Source organism: Phyllobates terribilis, unplaced genomic scaffold (genome assembly GCF_046119375.1).
Source record: "Phyllobates terribilis strain yellow unplaced genomic scaffold, ASM4611937v1 Scaffold_4__5_contigs__length_816908805, whole genome shotgun sequence".
NCBI classification, from domain to species: domain Eukaryota; kingdom Metazoa; phylum Chordata; class Amphibia; order Anura; family Dendrobatidae; genus Phyllobates; species Phyllobates terribilis.
Genome location: NW_027362764.1, coordinates 473,842,827 through 473,862,458, shown reverse-complemented (window position 1 = coordinate 473,862,458; position 19,632 = coordinate 473,842,827). Strand labels below are relative to the sequence as shown.

The following is a 19,632-nucleotide window of genomic DNA, read 5'->3' as shown; positions in this document are numbered from 1 at the left end:
AGCAGCGGGCAATGGGTAAATACGCCTACGGGGAGGAGTAGTACCGGGTAACAGGTCGATAGGACAGTCGTATGGTCTATGAGGGGGTAATGTCTCTGCCTCCTTTTTATTAAAGACATCAGCAAATGACCAATAGGGAATCGGAAGTCCAGGTAGATTAGTTGGGGTAGGAGAAGGACGGACGGGATGAACAGGAACCAAACAAGTCTTATGACAGTCCTGTCCCCAGCGAAGGATTTCTCCGGTCTGCCAGTCAAGCACGGGTGCATGTCTCTGGAGCCACGGTAGACCTAGTAAGAGGGCGTGAGAGAGTCCAGGCAGAACATGAAAAGAGATGCTCTCAGAATGCAGCATTCCCACCTGCAGAGTTACGGATTCGGTGATGAGTTGGATGGGACGTGGTAAGAGGCCTCCATCCACAGCAGCGACAGATAATGGTACAGCCAGAGGTTTGGTGGGAATGCGGTATTTTTCTACCAGGGACTGTGAGATAAGATTCCCGGCCGCTCCAGAGTCAAGTTGGGCTAGTTCGAAATAACGATTCTCCCCGCAGATAATAGAGACTGACAGTAGCAGAGATGGAGAGGATTTATTCTTGTCTAGGTTGACCTCTCTGAGCGAACCTAGACACAGGCGTTTCCCGACCTCTCCGGGCAGGTACGGATCCGGTGCTCCTTACTGCCACAGTAGAAGCAGCTCCCTTCGGCACGGCGTAAGTCCTGACGGGTTTTGACCATCTTGGTCTGGTCGACCTGCATAGGCTCAGGAGAGTGTACCTGGGGAGAGACGGATTTCTGAAAAGTAGGAGCTAGACGTGGAAACCTCCTCTCACGGGTGACCTCTTTGGCACGCTCCTGGAACCGTAGGTCAATCCGGGTGGCAAGAGTTATTAGGTCATCGAGAGTGGTAGGAATGTCCCGACCGGCAAGTTCATCTTTAATACGGCCGGACAGACCCTCCCAGAAGACGGATACCAGAGCGTCGTTATCCCAGGCCAGCTCCGAGGCAAGGGTATGGAACCTTATGGCATATTGGCCCACGGTGAGACTTCCCTGACGGAGGCGTAGCAGAGATGATGCGGATGAGGTCTTCCGTCCGGGTTCGTCAAAGACTTTCCGGAAAGCCATGAGAAAGGCAGGCAAGTCGGACACCAGGGGGTCTCCTCTCTCCCATAGAGGATTTAGCCAGGCCAGGGCCTCCCCGGTGAGATGGGACATGATGAAGGCAATTTTGGCCCGGTCGGAGTTAAACTGGTGGGACAGGAGTTCAAAGTGCAGGGTGCACTGATTTATGAAGCCCCGAGCCTGGGCGGAGTCGCCTCCGAAGCGAGGAGGTGCAGAAAGCCGGGGTCCGGGGTAGGATACCATGGTATTGGTGGGCAGCGGAGCTGCCGGGTTGCGAGTCATGGCACTGGCGGTGGTTGCTGGTGGAGCAGTCAGAGTGTCCAGGCGAGAATTGACATTCCGCAGGTGACCCAGGATGGACTCCTGTTGGGACCTCTGACGGGACAGTTCATGACAGAGGTCTGAGAGCGAGGGAGCTTGGGTGCCACCGGGTTCCATGGCCCGAGCAAACTGTAACGGGTCTGGGAGGCGGAACCTCTGAGCTACTATACAAGGGGGCAGTCCTTGTAAGGGAGCGGGTGGCGACCAGGGTAGACGGGCAGGCAGTCACAGCAGGTGACTGGGACAGTCTCTGAATGAACGGACAGGAGGTCACGGCAAGTGACCGGGGCAGTCTCTGGATGAACGGGCAGGAGGTCACGGCAAGTGACCGGGGCAGTCTCTGGATGAACGGGCAGGAGGTCACGGCAAGTGACCGGGGCAGTCTCTGGGTAAAGGATTGGTACGACCTGTGGCGGCAGATGATAGACGTGAGCTCCCAGGTGAGCAGGCGAGAGTCTCTGGATAATCGGGTGGTCACAGCATGTGACGGCGGAGCCTCCAGGAAAACCAACAGACAGGTAGCAGATGAGCGCTCCCAGGTGAGCGGGCAAGAGTCTCTGGAATAGCAGGTGGTCACAGCACGTGACGGCGGAGCCTCCAGGTAGGCAAGCAGGCAGGTAGCGGAGGAGCGCTCCCAGGTGAGCGGGCAGGAGTCTCTGGAATAGCAGGTGGTCACAGCACGTGACGGCGGAGCCTCCAGGAAGGCTAGCAGGCAGGTAGCAGATGTGCGCTCCCAGGTGAGCGGGCAGGAGTCTCTGGAATAGCAGGTGGTCACAGCACGTGACGGCGGAGCCTCCAGGAAGGCTAGCAGGCAGGTAGCAGATGTGCGCTCCCAGGTGAGCGGCCAAGCTGGTCCATAGACAGACTGACAGGAGTAGGAAGGCAGACCGTCGGACCTCAGGCTAGCAGGCAGGTAGCAGGAATATCAGGCAGGAAACAGACAGCAAACTGGCAGGACTCTGGCAGGAATCAGGCAGGTAACTGGCAACGGGACCTGAGGGCTGAAGCAGAGTAGTGAACAGTGCAACAACATTGCTCGGGCACCTCCATTTTGGAGGAGGTGCCTTATATATGGTGAAGTCCTCCGGCCATTGGCCGGGGACTCCTTAGGACGGCGCGCGCGGCCCCTTTAAGAGGGAGGGAGCGCGCGCGCGCGCGCCCTAAGCACAGTGGCCGGGAAGGAGCGCGCGCTGCCAGCAGAGCGGGAGGAGGACGCCGGGCTCGGAGCAGAGAGGTGAGGGGAACAGCGTCCCTGCCTAGCAGAGGGCAGGGACGCCGACGCTACAATGCTTCTTACAGAGCCACTCCTTAGTTACCCTGGCTGTGTGTTTTGGGTCATTATCATGCTGGAAGACCCAGCCACAACCCAGTATCAATGCCCTTACTGAGGAAAGTATGTTGTTGGCCAAAATCTCATGATACATTACCCCATCCATCCTCCCTTCAATACAGTGCATCGTCCTGTCCCCTTTGCAGAAAAGAACCCCCAAAGTATGATGTTTTCCTCACCATGCTTCACGATTGGGACAATGTTCTTGAGGTTGTACTCATCCTTCTTCTTCCTCCATACATGGCGAGTGGAGTTGATACCAAAATGTTCTATTTTGGTCTCATCAGACCACATGACCTTCTCCCATGCCTCCTCTGGATCATCCAGATGGTCACTGGCAAACTTCAAACGGGCCTGGACATGTGCTGGCGTGAGCAGGGGGACTTTGCGTGCCTTGCAGGATTTTAATTCATGATGGCCTAGTGTGTTACTAATGGTAATGTTTGAGACTGTGGCTCCAGCTCTCTTCAGGTCATTGACCAGTTACTCCTGTGTAGTTCTGGGCTGATTCCTGCTCTTTCTCAAAATCATCCTTACCCCACGAGCCGAGATCTTGCATGCCCCAAACCGAGGAAGATTGACAGTCATCTTGTGCTTCTTCCATTTTATAATAATTGTCCCAACAGTTGTTGCCTTCTCAGGAAGTTGTTTGCCTATTGTCCTTGTAGCCCATCCCAGCCTTGCAGATCTACAATTTTGTCCCTGGTGTTAGACAGCTCTTTGGTCTTGGCCATGGTGGAGAGGTTGGAGTATGATTGATTAAGTGTGTGGACAGGTGCCTTTTATAAAGGTAACGAGTTCAAGCAGGTGCGGTGAAATTAATGCAGGTAATGAGAGCAGAGTGGGAGAACCAGAATTCTTGTTGGTTGGTATGTGATCAAATACTTATTTCATGCAATAAAATGCAATTTAATTATTTAAAAATCATACAATGTGATTTTCTGTTTTTTATTTTTAGATTCTGTCTCTCATAGTTGAAGTGTACCTACGATAAAAATTACAGACCTCTCTATTCTTTGTAGGTGGGAAAACTTGCAAAATCGGCAGTATATCAAATACTTATTTTCCCCACTGTATATGCACCAACCCCAGCATCTCCTGTGATGCATATGAACCAGTCCCAGCATCTCCTGTGATGTATATACCTCAGCCACAGCATTTCCTGTGATTATATATATGCACCAGCCCCCGCGTCTACTGTGATATGCATGCCCCAGCATCTTCTGGGATTTATATGCCGCAGCCACAGTGTATCCTGTAATGTACACTGCTCAAAAAAATAAAGAGGACACTCAAATAACACATCCTAGATCTGAATGAATGAAATATTCTCATTGAATACTTTGTTCTGTACAAAGTTGAATTTGCTGACAACAAAATCACACAAAAATCATCAATGGAAATCAAATTTATTAACCAATGGAGGCCTGGATTTGGAGTCACCCCCAAAATTAAAGTGGAAAATCACACTACAGGCTGATCCAACTTTGATGTAATGTCCTTAAAACAAGTCAAAATGAGGCTCATTATTGTGTGTGGCCTCCACGTACCAGTATGACCTCCCTACAACGCCTGGGCATGCTCCTGATGAGGTCGCGGATGGTCTCCTGTGGGATCTCCTCCCAGACCTGGACTAAAGCATCCGCCAACTCCTGGACAGTCTGTGGTGCAACGTGCAAAGTGTTTTTCCACTTTAATTTTGGGGGTGACTCCAAATCCAGGCCTCCATTAGTTAAGAAATTTGATTTCCATTGATGATTTTTGTGTGATTTTGTTGTCAGCACATTCAACTTTGTACAGAACAAAGTATTCAATGAGAATATGTCATTCATTCAAATCTAGGATGTGTTATTTGAGTGTTCCCTTTATTTTTTTGAGCAGTGTATATTCCCCAGCCACATCTTCTCCTTTGATGTATACTGTATGCACTAGCCCCAGCGTCTACTGTGATATATATGTCCCAGCATCTCCTGTGATGTATATGTCAAGCGTCTACTCCTGTGATGTACTGTATATGCCCCAGCCTCATCTGTGATGTATATGCACCAGCCCCAGTGTCTCCTGTGATGTATAAGCACCAGCCCCGTGTCTCCTGTGATGTATGTGCTGCAGCTTCAGCATCTACTGTGATGTAAATGTGGCAGCTCCAGCATCTCCTGTGATGTATATGCCCAAGCATCTCCTGTGAAGTATATGCTCAGCCCCACGCTTAAATAATGCACCCATGCTTAACCTTGAATCTCCACAAACACAGCAATGTCTGTGCCCAATATGCAAATAACCTTCTAAAGTGTTTGAAGGGTACCTCCAGTGCACTGAATGAGCCTACATGGATATTCTTATAGACTGAATCTCAATGTGTCCAGCCTGTCATTATGTATGGTCCTTGGCAGCTAACAGATTGTCAGATTGTCAAGACCCTGGTCTGCCTCTGATGTAAGACACTTGAATATCTCATAACATCTAAGAATGCAGGAAGCGTATTATTCAGTCAGTTTTGAGTAGCGACATCAGTTTCTGGGATTTCAAGAGGAAGTGTGTTAAACATTGCCCCAAATATTTTTCACCAGACCCCCTAATACATACCCTAGAATAAATACATAACCCAAACTAGACCCTAGAAGAAGAGACCCCTGAATAAATACATACCCCAGAAAAAATACAGACCCACGAACAAAGAGAACGCTTCACACTCTCCTGCCCTGTGGTGCCTTGTAGCTTAGCTCACTAGCTTAAGAAATGCACAAATATGTGACCACACGATCTTCAACAGTATCGAGCCCTGATGAGAAGAGTGAATAACATTGCTCTCTCTTTCTCTTTAGCCCCAAATCCCTTGGAGTGGGAGAGGGGAGCCTTAAAGTGCTTCTGTCAGCAGGATTTTGCTCAGTAAACTACATACACTGTCAGGTTGGCCCCGTTACACTGATTAAAATTGTACCTTAATTGATGAAATCCGTCCTGTGGTTCTTGGTTAATCTTTACTTTCAGTTTGGAGATAATGATATGCCCGTGCTTCGGGGCGGGCTGTGGGGTGGGCTCTATATGGTGCTCTGCTTACTTAATCAGCTATATGCTCTTATGACAGCTCACTGTGACTTCACTGACCTGCCTCCTATTTTACATAATGCATCTAGTAGTGCAGGGCTAGGTAAAATAGGAGGCAGCTCAGTGAAGGCACAGTGAGCTGTCATAAGAGCACACAGCTGAATATGTAAGCAGAGCACCAGATAGAGCGCCCCCACAGGCTGCCCCGAAGCATGAGCATATCATTATCTCCAAACTGAAAGTAAAGATTACACAAGAACCACAGGACAGATTTCATCAACCAAGGTATCATATTAATCAGTGTAATGTCGCCCACCTGACAGTGTGTGTAGATTACTGAGCACAATCCTGCTGACAGGTGCGCTTTAAAAAGTTTCTTTAGTTTTAAAATATTAATGGCCTGTCCTCAAGAGAGGTGATTAATAATAAATAGATGTGGGGTCCAACACTTGGTGGTAGCTGGATGTAAACTTTGAATGTTTCAATGTGTAGGAACAACTGCAGAGTACTGAAGATCAGTTCCTATTCTCTTGAATAGGAGCTGATATAAAGTACTCAGTTCAATGTTTACATCTGACCACCACCTGAGCTAATAACAGCAGATTGATAGGGGTACCAGGTATCAAGATCCTCAATATCACGTGACTGGAAAACCCCTGTTAAGGGGTGGGAGCAATTGTCCTGTTCACTCTTCCTTAATGTGTTCCCTGGGTGAGGACTAGTGTACTGTGAGGTAGCAGACTTTAAGAGACGTAGACTGGTGTCAATGTATTAGTTAAACGGTAGAATGTGAACTCAACTTTTTGAATGAGAAGTCTACAACACAAACAGTTGAGGAATGCCAAAGCTTTAAAAAGGTACTACACATAGAGGTCTAAGAGAATTGCACATTCCTATTTTTTCCTCCAGATGTAATTATAACCGTCAAGAAATATTATATTAATGCTACTGGATTTTGTTATTTTAATGGGATATGTTTGAATGTATATGGGCACAGTTTAAAGGGAACCTGTCACCAGGTTTGGCTGATACAAGATACAGCCACTACCTTTCAGGCCTGATATACAGCATTCTATAATGCTGTATATACGTCCCCTACCTGACCTGCAAGACATGAAAAATAGCTTTTATTATATTCACCTGTGGGGCGGTCCGGTCCGAGTGGGGTGTTGCTCGTCCTGGTCCGATGTCTCCCTTCTTCTTTCGATACCATCCTCCTTCTTGTTTCTTGCCAGGAAAGGTCGAAGAGCCCCAGCGCATGCACACTGCAGTAATTTATTCTTCCCTAGTAAGGGCAGAGAAGTATGCCTGTGCCGGAGCGCGATGCTGGGGACCCTGTGTGGATAACGTAGGGATGAATCATCCACATGAAGCAAGAAGGAGGACGGCATCGCAAGAAGAAGGGAGGCGCCAGACCAGGACGAGCGACACCCCTCAGACTGGACCGCCCCCCAGATGAGTATAATGACAGCTCTTTTTCTTGTCTTGCAGGTCGGATTGGGGGCTTATGTACAGCATTATAGAATGCTGTATATGAGGGTTGAAAGGTGGTGGCCATATCCCATATCAGCCAAACATGGTGACAGGTTTGCTTTAAATGTATTAGCACATAGAATGATTGCACTGAAGATCACCTTGTCTTGATCTGCCATATCAACATTGGAACTTGACAATTGTAGAGTTTGACCAGCAATGTCTTCTGGATACATATGTGAAAGAGGGATTTGGGTTGAAGAAAGGAGAAACAAGTACAAGTACCTAATAGTGCCTGCAAAGTGACAAAGGACAACATCTACATCACCTGGAAAATGACAAGATCAGCTTCTTGGATTTTTTTCTGTTCCTTTATGATGTCCTCACATAACCAGCCTTTCTTAAACGCTTCCATTGTTTCTATGCCATAGCTGAAATGCTGAGGATTACACAGGTCTCCTGTTAATTATAAGTATAAATTATCAAACCCCAATATTGTAAATAAGAATCTGGATAAAATGCCTCTCTTTTTTTTCTGTGCATGAGTTTTGATAATTTTCCCGAGTCTGTAGAAAATTTGAGGTGAATTTGTAATTACAGTTAGATGAAAGGGATTTTCCCACGAACAAAGTACATTTTAATTAATAGCTCTTGGAATAAAAAGTTCCACAATTGGATGTGTTAAAAAAAATGTTCCTGTGCCAAGATAATCTTATAAATGTGCCCCTGCTGTGTGCTGTGTAATGGCTGTGTCTGACCGTGCAGGAACATGGTCTGATCATATCACAGCTCCTGGGCAGGGGAGGAAGCAAAAGAGTATACAGACAGGACAGCATGGGATCGCAGCTGATTCTTTCTGTGAGGTAAAACATTTCCCTGCCTGTTTTAAGCAATGTTTTACCTGAAAGAAAGAATCAGCTGCGATCCCATGCTGTAATGTCTGTATAATCTCTTTTGCTTCCTCCCCTGCCCAGCAGCTGTGGTATGATCAGACCATGTTCCTGTACGGTCAGACACTGCCATGACACAATACATGGCAGGGGCACATTTATAAGATTATCTCAGCAGAGGAACATTTTTCTAAACAGATTAAATTGTGGAAATTATTATTATTTAAAGATCTGTTGATTAAAATTAACTTTGTTCATGAGAAAACCCCTTTAATTTCCTAGTATAGATTATTAATATTTGGTAGATCACCAATTTCTAGTAAAGTCGCCATTAGGAAAACATAGCAATCCTTGATTACCAACCTTCAGTAAATAATCTTCAATCAGAATATGTTTTGCTAATGATTTTTACTATTGCATTCTTTTACAGAATTAAATTGCTTGAAATCGGAATGAGAACCCTGTTCCTCTTTATTTTAATAAATATTTTGGGCGCATGATTTTGCGGCACTAATATAAAGGTTTTACAGCTTCTCCTGCTTTGTGAAGCGCAGCCTGCTTATTAGTGTAGCCTTCCTCACAGACTGTTGTACGTCTTAATTCAGTGGCCAAGTGACCAAACCTGTCCATCAGCCTCCTCCAAATGAAAATCAGTAGTGTAGTGCTGTCACTTGGACGAGGCTTATGGGCAGGTCTGGTCTGATGTCCACTGAAGCGGTGTCTACTCTGAAAATGGGAGTGCTAAGCTGTTTGCAAGGAAAACTGCAGTGTCAAGTGACCAGAGAAAAAGCTGTAATATGTTAGTAAGTGCCACAAAATCATGTCCTCAACAAATTTATTGAAAGAAAGCTAAAGTGCCAACCCCTTTAAACTCTTAGCTTGTAGTCATAAAGCTTCCAAGGAGGCACACATGAAAAAAAAAACATGATAATGCCTTTATAGTCCCTGTCATGAGTTTGTGCCTACAAATAGCAATGAGATTTGATTTCAATCAAAGAACTGTATTTAAAGTACATTTTGCTCATTGTCCTTAAAATTACTGCGTATAGCTTCTGGTAGTAGTTTCTATGTGCCAATGCTTTGATATGTTGCAATCACCCCAGCTAACTGTTAGACCACAGTGGGGATATGTTCCACAATGGACATTTATTACATATTCACAGGATAAATGAAACATATCTGATCACTGTGGATCTCTCCAATAAATTAGGGGTCTGTTGCCACCAATTTCCACTCACTGCACACCCACAGCAAGAAAGAATTTGAATAGAGTACAATACTCTTCCATTTAAGGTCTATCTATGATGGAAACAGAACAGTACAGCACGCCTGTTGGTCTGTATTTAAAGCCAAATTCATTGTGGTCAGGACCCCTGTTCTAGTGAACATGAGGGTCCCAGCATTGTGGACCTCAGCAATTAGACACGTCTCACCTATTCTGTAGATATCCATTGTGTGAACACCCCTTCAAGGGATCGCAGGAAATTTAGGAATAGACTTCCTGTTATGATATGCATGGAGATGTGAAGTAAGGGACCTATTAAGAATTAGGTCATATAAGCGACAGCTGATTAAAACCTTTACTGCAATTATCTTTTCGATTAAATGACAGCACCTGTACGAGAACACCCGTAATTAAGGCCTCATTCAGATGTCCGTGAGTCATGTACATGTTGTATCTGTGATTTTTACAAGTAAAACATGTACTGTGTAAGGAGTTTTTCACATGTTCGTGTTTTTTTGAGGGACTGAGTGGTAAACCAAAAAATGAAGGCAATATGTCCATTTGTGATCTGAGTCACTGATCAAAATTACCCTTAAAAGTCTATGGATCCGTGAAAATTACGGACAGCACACTGATAGCATTAGTGTACCCGCCATGTGCTGTCCATGATTAACATTGCATCGGATAGGAGAAGCTTTGTAATTTATTGATTTATTTTTTTCATCTGTGAAAATTACTGATGAAACACTTATGGTAAAAACTGACACTTATGAAACTCAGATCCAAAACATTGATGAACAAAGGTCCGTGTTTTTACATACGATAAAATTCTGAACATCTAAATGAAACTTTAGGCAGCCAAAACCTGAAAAGGATATATCTGTCAGACAAATTTTGATCATCTGACACTTATCTACCTTAACTCCACTCAAACAATGTAACAATGTACATTTGACAAGGTATGCTGTGAAGACCCGAGGTCTTCCGTGGGCATAATACTACGCTGACAACACAGGGTGAGGGTAAAACAGTGTGGTAATACTTTATTGAACCACCAAACAGACAATAAGCATATAAAACAGTCCCAGCAAATACCCAAGATGATGCAAAATTACACAGTCTCACCCTTTCGCTGGCCCGCCTGGAATAGAGCAGCTGCAACTTTGGGAATTCCAGGGCCAACTACCTCAACAAGTGACACTCCACTTTTGGTGGACAACCACAGAGAGGAGGTAGCAGCAAGTTTAAGAAGCTGACAGTCCATTGAGTTACGTGGCCAGGAGACCCGAGGGTCCCACCCTGGCTTCTCCGGACATATTCATGGAACCATGTGACCGGATGGTCCCATCCTGGCTTTCTCCGAACATATCCATGGAACCAGGTGACCAGATGGTCCCAACCTGGCTTTCTCCAAACATATCCATGGAACCAGGTGACCGGATGGTTCCAACCTGACTTTTTCCGAGCGTATCCATGGGTTCCAGGTGACCTGTGGGTCCCAACCTGGCTACCCCAAACATCTCCATGGAACCAGGTGACTGTTGGGTCCCAACCTGGTTTTCTTTCGAATGTATCCATGGGTTCTGTGATAGTCAATGGAGCAGACTTGTATCCCTTTGGATGGACCCATGTTGTCTTGTAGAGCTGTCACTTAAAGTGTTCCTGTCTGTGGTTTTGTAAAAAGACTCCTGATACACAGGCATAAACCCCTTATATACTTTACAACTGTCCTTCAAGACATTTTCTACACGTCAAGGGGGAGGTGAGATGAGTTTAAATCTCCATTGTTTGAGCATTTAATCGATCTGCATAGGTTATACTCCTTTGCTCAGCGAGTCAACAAGCCACAGGGTCCACACAATAGTTAGTCAACATGTTTAGCAAACATTCATTGTTCAAAGACCTTGAGCAAAGATAACAGTACAATAAACTGTTATGTAAATAACAGCTATTCATCAATTAACAATTCTCAACTCAACCTACAAGAGAAGTCAACATTCAGACTTATGACAAGAGTCCATGTTTCTTGTCCCACCCGAAGAAAGAAACACATGAATTCAAAAGTCAACATAAAAATAAAGGTGTATGGTTCCTGGCCTGCATCTTTTACACGTCTGGATAATTAAGATTAAAAGCTGTGTCATCACATGTGCATATTTATTTTAATATCAAGAAACGTATAAGATACTGCAAGCCATCTCTTGCTATTTTGTATGCCTTTGTCCTGAACAATCTTTTTATGTCCTTGATAAAGCAATTTTCTCTTAGTGGAAAACAAGTCCTCTTCTTCCTAATTCGGTATTATGTAGTGTTGTCCTGCAGACATTATGTGGATTCAAATGTCCTTTAATATCCGATTCATCATTTGTCTAATGGTGGTGGTTCATACAGTATATGTGCGCATTCATGTACTTGGTCTACCCGAGCACTTTATGACTACACTGTGTATGACTGGAATCAGAACAGTAGATGGCCATCGTGATCTCTCATAGTTTGGGCTTCTAGCTTCAAGTGATCACATCTCTGAATAGAAGTAAGACAATAAAAGGTGTAACGCCGGCACCTCTGCCCCCTGCCTCGCTCTCCCTGCAAAGACGCTGACTCACCGCTGTGGGCCCTGTACTGTACTTCCTGGTTCTGCTGCTGATGCTCGGGTAGTGCGCACCACGCGCAGATCCCCGGGCACTGTGGTTAGGGTGCGCGCAGTCCCATCCTCTAAAAGGGATAGCGCGCGCTGTCCTAAAGTGTCCCCAGCCAATGGCTGGGAGACGCCTATTATTTAAGGCACCTCCACCTGCTGGGAGGTGCCTGAGCAATGTTGTATGTCTGTTACTAACACGCTTCCGTGTTCTCAGGTCCCAGTGCTTGTATGCTGTATACCTGCCTGTCTATCAACCATGCTTGCCTACCTGTCTATCAGCTGTGTTAACCTGCATGTCTATGAGCCATCCCTGGCTGTCTATCAGCCACACCTGATTGTCTGTATACCAGCCGTGCCTGCCTGCCTGTCTGTCTATCAGCCATGCCCGGCAGCACCAGCCTGCCTATACACCATTCGTGTCCGCTTGTACCTGTCTGCTTGTCTATTGGCCGTGCCCGCATGTACCTGACAGCCTGTACACCAGCCGAGTCCGCCTGTATCTGCCTGCCCGTGTGTCTGGCGTGTCACTCACTATACCAGTGGTGTCAGCCAATCTATCATTCCTGGCCGTTCCTGCCTCCTGTCCCTTGGGTGTCAGCTGCCATCCATCCAAAGTCAGTCCCAGAGTAGCACCTGGTCTCACCTCCCTCGTCTCTCTTCGGATTGTGGTATCATCAAGCCGCCGTGCATCCGAGGTCGGACTTGGTGAGGTCCCTAGTCACACCCCTCTAGGCTCTCCTCGGATCACGGCACAGTGGTTCCACCACCCAGCCCATTACAAAATGTCTTCCACAATTACATACAAATGGGTATTTTTTATTTTAGTTTGGTGGGTATACTTTGTAAGGTACCTTGAACTATAAAGCCTCATTCAAACATCCATGTATCATGGTCAAAGTATCCAGCTGCAGATCTGATTCCAACTTGACAGCCTCATATATGCCTATGAATCTTTTAAGTTCGGGTCAAGAGATCCACGCTCAGTCCGTACATTGCGGTCAAATCTTGGACCATGATACATGGGCGTCTGAATATGGCTTAAACATAATTTAATAGTTATATTCAAATTTCTATGCTGAATAATTTCAGAATCAAATTGAATACATTTCTGTGATTAAGTTTTTTCCCATGACTTGGGGGAAATTTCTGTATTTGGATACACATTAAGCTCTTGAGAATCCTTTAGATGAAGTAACATAACACACATCTCTGACATGAGTTTTAAAACATCTCAGGAATTTATTAAGGCCTGCCCTCGAATTATGGCCACAAAAGAGGTTAAAATATGTGTTCAAGCCATATTTGCACATAGATTTGCAACTTTTTATTTTTACTTTCCATCACTTTCACCATTTTTTTAAAGTAGGAATAGGCTAATGGAAATTGTCAAGGGCCTATTGCAGCCTTGCATATTTACTGTAATTTTTGCCTGTAACTGGCTTAAATTTATAGGATAGATCTATGCCAGTTCATAACATTTCTAGTTCACAAACAGCTAATTTGTTAAAATTGTAATTTATTATTGGATACATCTCATTGGAATGCAGCTTAGTTTAAGAATGGACTATGAAACACATATCCTAATAAATTCCCCCTTAAATGTTTCTATATAATTCCAAAATATGCAAATATGACTGACCTGTGATGTCATTTCTGGTTGCTGCTGCATTAAACTGCATAGCGTATAGATCAGAGACAGTAACTCTGCATCCCATCTTACTCAGAACATCAACTGCAACATTTTTTAATGAACCGTTCATTGATTTTGGCTCCTGGTGAGCATACACAATCAAAACATTTTTGCCTATGGAGAAAAGAAAAAAACAAAAGAGATTTAAAATTTGGTAATTAAGAAAGTAATCAGGTGATTGCTGCACAAATCATAAAAAAGCCTCACTATTTCTTTCTGCAAATTCTGCTACTATACCTTTGCTTTTTGCAGTGTTACAATTTTAGGTAGATTTAGTCTAGTCTACTTATAAGGTAGTATTCACTTGCTTGTGCAACCACATGGTATAGTGCTGCCATGCCATCTGCAGGGGTGAATAAGCACATGAGTTTGCATTTAACGTCATAATGTTATGGCACACTCCTCATTTGCATTCAATAGTGGACGACAGTAGAAATGGCTGTTGCTAATATTGTTAACTTGGGTATTACAGCTGACATCCAAATTATAAATGGGTTGCATCATGAAGATAACTCCTTTTACAAGTATTATTTTACAGATATATTATTCCGTAATTAATCATTATTTTCGAGTTAGACTTCCACAGCTAGACTTGGCACTTAACCTGTATGGCGACCCTTATTCCCTTCATATTGCTCCCCCAGTCAGCAGCTGACTATTTGGCCCCAGCCCAGGAGCACCTGTGTAAGACCTGATCCCTGTACAGGGGTTAACCTCTTCACGACATATGTTACACGCACTCAGCTAGGTTCAGATAGGGGCGAGACAGGTTACATGAATTCTTTGGAATCCTGGGGGAACCGTTACTCAGGGCGACCATAGACCATGTGTTGCAGCTTCTCTCAGGCACACAGGGGTATTGACCCTCAGGCACAGACACGTAGGTTGTTTCACTTGCTGACCAGACACACTTGATAAGAGTCCTCATAAATGGTAGAACAGTAGTATTTAATAAGAAGCCGCACAGCCAGTGCAAGTTAAGTCTTATGAGCAACAGGCTCCAGTGACAAACAGTACAGTTTCCTTAGCAGCACAACAGTTCTTCCCAGTAGTACAGTACAGCGCAGTTCTAATGCAAAGGCACATTAATGAACACAGCATTCTTTACAGCACAGTGAGATGGAGGAGGGGGGGGTTGCTGAGGGAGATGATCCCTGTGACACCATTTATTCCAGTCCTTATCTTTCTGCCTGACAATACTCTGCACTGCTAGTTCAGGAACTCTACCTGACCTGTGCTTAGCTTCATTCCGGACTTAAATCCTTTTCACTTGCAGGGGCGCTTCTGTGAGATACAGAACACACACACCACCTTTCTCTTTGGCTCCAGCCAGACAGTAAACAACTTCCCCACAATCCCCCTGGGGCTCTGCTAAAACACTTCCTTTCTCCTGTGACTGTGTTAACTCCTCTAGTTGCTGGATGCTTCTGGAGCACAACACTTCCTGTCTCATGTGCTTGTGTTACTTCTAATAGTTGCTGAATGCTTTTAAAGCAACAGCACTACTTCTGCATGTCACACATATGATGGACTGTTGTGTTATATGTTGTGCCCTCACCTTTGATGAGGGCTTGCAAGCTGAGCCCGCATCTTTCCTAGCAGATGATGGCTGATCTATTCAATCTCTGACAGCAGTATTTAACACGCCAATTTTTTTTTTCAACACTTAAATAAAAAAAACTTTACATGCTTGGTATCTGCGTAATTGTACTGACCTGGAGAATCATATTGACAGGTCAGTTTTACCTTATAGTGAATGTAATAAATAAAAAAAATGTAAAAAATTGTGGAATTGCACTTTTTTTGCAATTTTAATGTACTTGTAATTTTTCCCCCTTTCCAGTGAATCACATGATAAAATGAATGGTGTCATTCAAAAGTACCAATCGTCCTGCAAAAATAAAAAAAAATTATGGCTCTTGGAAGAAGGGGAAGAAAAAAACGAAAGAGAAAAAAACGAAAATAGCCTGGTCATGAAGCGGTTAAATTGTGAAGGCCCAGGCAACCCTTAGGATCTGGTAAACGGAGTGGTTTGCGCTGAGCCTGGCCAACTTTTTTGACTATGGGCTAAGTATTGCACTGGCTGTTTTTCAAAATTTTGTTAATGACATATTCAGAGATATAATATCACTATGTGGATTACATCTTGGTTTATTCACCTGACATTATGTGACACTTCTGACATGTACGTACTGTACTCAAAGATTCAGAGAATTTTTTTTTTTAGATTGTCCGCTAAACGTTTCCGAATGGACACCTCAAAGGTCCAAGCTGTTAAGGAATGGATGCAACCCAAATCTCTGAAGGCCTTGCAGCATTTCCTTGGGATTGCTAACTACTATCATAAATTTATTAAAAATGTTTCCAAGATTGCCAAAAATACTGACTGACTTCACCAATAAGGAGGCAGATGTAGCTAACTGGAAACCTGTGGCCATCGGTGCAGTCACTGAGTTAAAAGAGCGTTTCTCATCTGACCCTGTATTAGATAAGCCTCACCTAGAATGTCTTTTTGTAGTGGAAGTTGATGCTTCATAGATTTGAGTGGAAGTGGTGTTGTCACAGGGTATACCACCTCTTACTCAACTCGATCTGTGTGCCTTCTTTCTACGAAAATTTTCATCTGTTGAAAAAAATTATAATATAGGCAATTGAATTGTTGGCAATTAAGTGGGCCTTCAAGGAATGGCGCCACTTCCTCGAAGGTGCCAAATATAAAATAAAATCATTGTTTCACGGACCACAAAAACCTTTATTTATTTCTAGGTTTGATGTAGTGGTGATATTTAGACCTGAAACAAAAAACATTAAAGCTGATGCTCTCTCCCGAAGTTTGTGCCTATCCCAAACCTGAAAAAGGGGACAGACCATCCACGGATCACGTAGTTCAATAAAATCCTCATTTTACCCTTAATATGCAATTGGCGAGAGGACACCGCTATCTTTTTATTTCTCTGGCTTCATTATCCCAAACTGAGGACTCAGAACAAGTCTCCATTCTAGCTGAGGGAATAGTTGTGCCCTTAGTTTCTTTAAATCTTGTTGAGGACATATGTAAATCTGAAGAGTTAGCCCGTGACAATTCTTTTTCCCAAAAAACCTTTGTCCCCCCAATCTCCAGTTTTGTTTATGAGTATTCTAGAAGTCTCATAATACAGTCCTTGCAGGTCAATCAGGGGTTAGAAATAACATTGGACTAATAACCAAGAATTTTTGGTGGCCAGCCATGGTTTGGAATTGTAGGAAATATGTTAATGTTGTGAGATTTGTGCCTAAGTGCCGCTGAGTCTTTACCCACCCCTAGAAGTCCTTGGACCCACCTCTCCATGGACTTCATTACTGATCTCCCACCCACAGAAGAGAAGTCTGTTAATTGGGTAGTGGTGGACAGATTTAGCAAACAATTTAATTTTGTTCTTTTTCTTGGGTTGCTTCACTCTCAAATGAATAAAGAAAATTATTAAACATATTGTGCTTTTTCTTGGGATTACAGAAAATACATTTTTGATTGAGAAACTCAGCTTGTTTCTAAATTCTGGAGGCCATTTAGTTGTAATATTAATATTAAATTGTCCTTTTCATCAGCTTATCACCCAGAGACCAATGGTCAGACTGTACGTGCCAGCCAACCAAACACTTGAGCAATATCTTCGGTGTTATGTCTATGATCACCAGTCTAGCTGGGTGGAACATTTGCCATTAGCTACATTTGCCATAAATAATCAATATTAAGAATCCCTTAAAACATCTCTGTTGTTCTGTAATCTTGGACATCATCCTCATTTTGGTTCATTTGCAACCTCTGAAGTTGATACTCCAGAGGCTGATAAATCCTTATATAAGTTAAAGCTTGCCTGGTCTGAAGTCAGAGAAAACCTGAGAAAGGCACAGGTTAGACAGACCTCTTCCACTAATAATAGGAGAGGCTGAGCTTTGCTGTTGGAAGCAATCCTGTAGCCTTCCATTTGAAACTTCCCTCCTCATTCTTGGATTCCCAATGTTTTGCACAAATCCTAAAGACAAATCATTTCACTGTGCATCTTGTTAATAACCCCGAGTAGTATAGAATACATATAAGTCATCAAACTCAATCTGACAGGTGCCCAGCCCCTATCAAAGTGTATCAAACTGTCTAACCCCTCCCCCTTTGCAGAGCGTGACCACGCCCCTATGCCCCAATGAAATTGATAGTGTTATATTAGTGTATCAATTAATTGTCTGATTATTATTAACCTGTTGTTGTACTGCACAATAAATTTGATGTGATAGTGGAATATTATGTATGACACTATCAAATTTGATATGATTTGCAATATTATATGTCAGTGTGATTCCCCAATTTTACATTCAAATGAAATTGGCCGGGCATATTATATATATGGCCGGCTAAAAACCACTCAAGACGCTTTATAAGTTTTAATGATGACACTATCAAATTTGATATGATTTGCAATATTATATGTCAGTGTGATTCTCCAATTTTACATTCAAATGAAATTGGCCGGGCATATTATGTATATGGCCGACTTATAACTACTCCCAAGTATTAAAAGTGTGCACTTTATACAGTTTGTGAAAAATGAAAGACGCTTTATAAGTTTTAATGATTTTATTAAAAAAATAGAATGTATCAGACACATCACATTTCAGTCAAATTACAGCTGGATATAAGGCATTACAATAACATGAGGTAGCAAGTGTTCATAATATATATATAAAAACATTTCAGAATATATATATAGTGGCATTTATTTTACATTTATTACAACATAATATAAAGAATTACAACACAAACAATTCATTTACAATTATTATACAATAATATGAAGGTATTAAGGTCACACAGCAGTTACATCGTCAGCCACATGGATTCTAAAAATGGTAAACGCCTTTTTTAGGCAGCAGTGTCCCCCGCGTGACACCTAATGATGAGGCCTGTAAAGAGCGGCTTTTGCGGTGTGTCGGTGTAAGGTCTCTTGATGTAGATGGTTCTAGTAGATGGATATTTTCAAGCCGTCTAAAACCCCTCTAGTAGCGGGGCTACCAACAACAGTGGTCGGCACATTTAACTCGGCCATTGCCTGCATAAACACATCCCAACCCCGGGGCACATTTTTGCTGGTTAAAGCATGACTCTGCGTTGTCTTACGTATCAAGTCCAGCATGCTAGACCCTGGAATTACAGACCCTTTGAAAATAAATTCACCTTTATCGTTCCATGATGTAATATTTTTGTTCTCTAACAACCTGTTTAACAAAAAATCAGCATTCTTTTTATATCGTGGATTTACATGGCTCACAATTTCACTGACAGCCCCACTTTTATCGGGGTCTGAATTTGACAATTGTTGGTGATCAGTTTCAGGAGTGCTAACGAGATTTAGCGTTGATAGCTCTTTGGCATTGTGTCTAGTATGGACCAAATGTCTTTGCAGGATTTCACTATAAGTTTTAATTTTCACGTCATCTGGCATGTCCCGGCGTTGTAAAATCTCGCTAATCTCGCCATCAAGACGTTGGATAACACTCTGGCGTATATTGTCTGTATTAGGGGGTCTTAGTTTGATTAGGTCCTGTTTAGGGATCAGATACATTTTTCTCTGTATGCTCCATTATTTGCCCGCCAGTAGGCTTGTTATTATTGGTATTGCAAAGCCTAAAAGAGGACCTATAAATCCGCCGGTCTGCTTTAGTAGACGTTTCTTTTTCTTTCTGGAGTGGGATTTATCACCGAGAGCTCTTATAGCCTTCCGCCACTTCTTTAGTATATATTTTTTTTGCCGGTCTTTCAGGGGTATGCGGCCTTTTAAGATGTTTAAAGCAATATCCCCTATGGCCGTGATTAAATCGCTGCTCGCACTGTGTAAAATAGATTTTCTGACAGTAGGAG

At 43.5% G+C, this 19,632-nt stretch overlaps 1 protein-coding gene across 1 annotated transcript in view; it reads right to left on the bottom strand.

The window, feature by feature from the left end:
- The window catches only part of NQO2 (N-ribosyldihydronicotinamide:quinone dehydrogenase 2), a 117,586-nt gene that overhangs the window by 42,829 nt on the left and 55,125 nt on the right, over positions 1 to 19,632 (bottom strand). Inside the window, exons 2-3 of the mRNA XM_073678696.1 lie at positions 13,692 to 13,856; positions 7,625 to 7,755 (exon numbers count right to left, since the gene is read on the bottom strand). Of these exons, the coding sequence (XP_073534797.1) occupies positions 7,625 to 7,755; positions 13,692 to 13,856 (296 nt within the window). The remainder of the gene's footprint in view (positions 1 to 7,624; positions 7,756 to 13,691; positions 13,857 to 19,632) is intronic.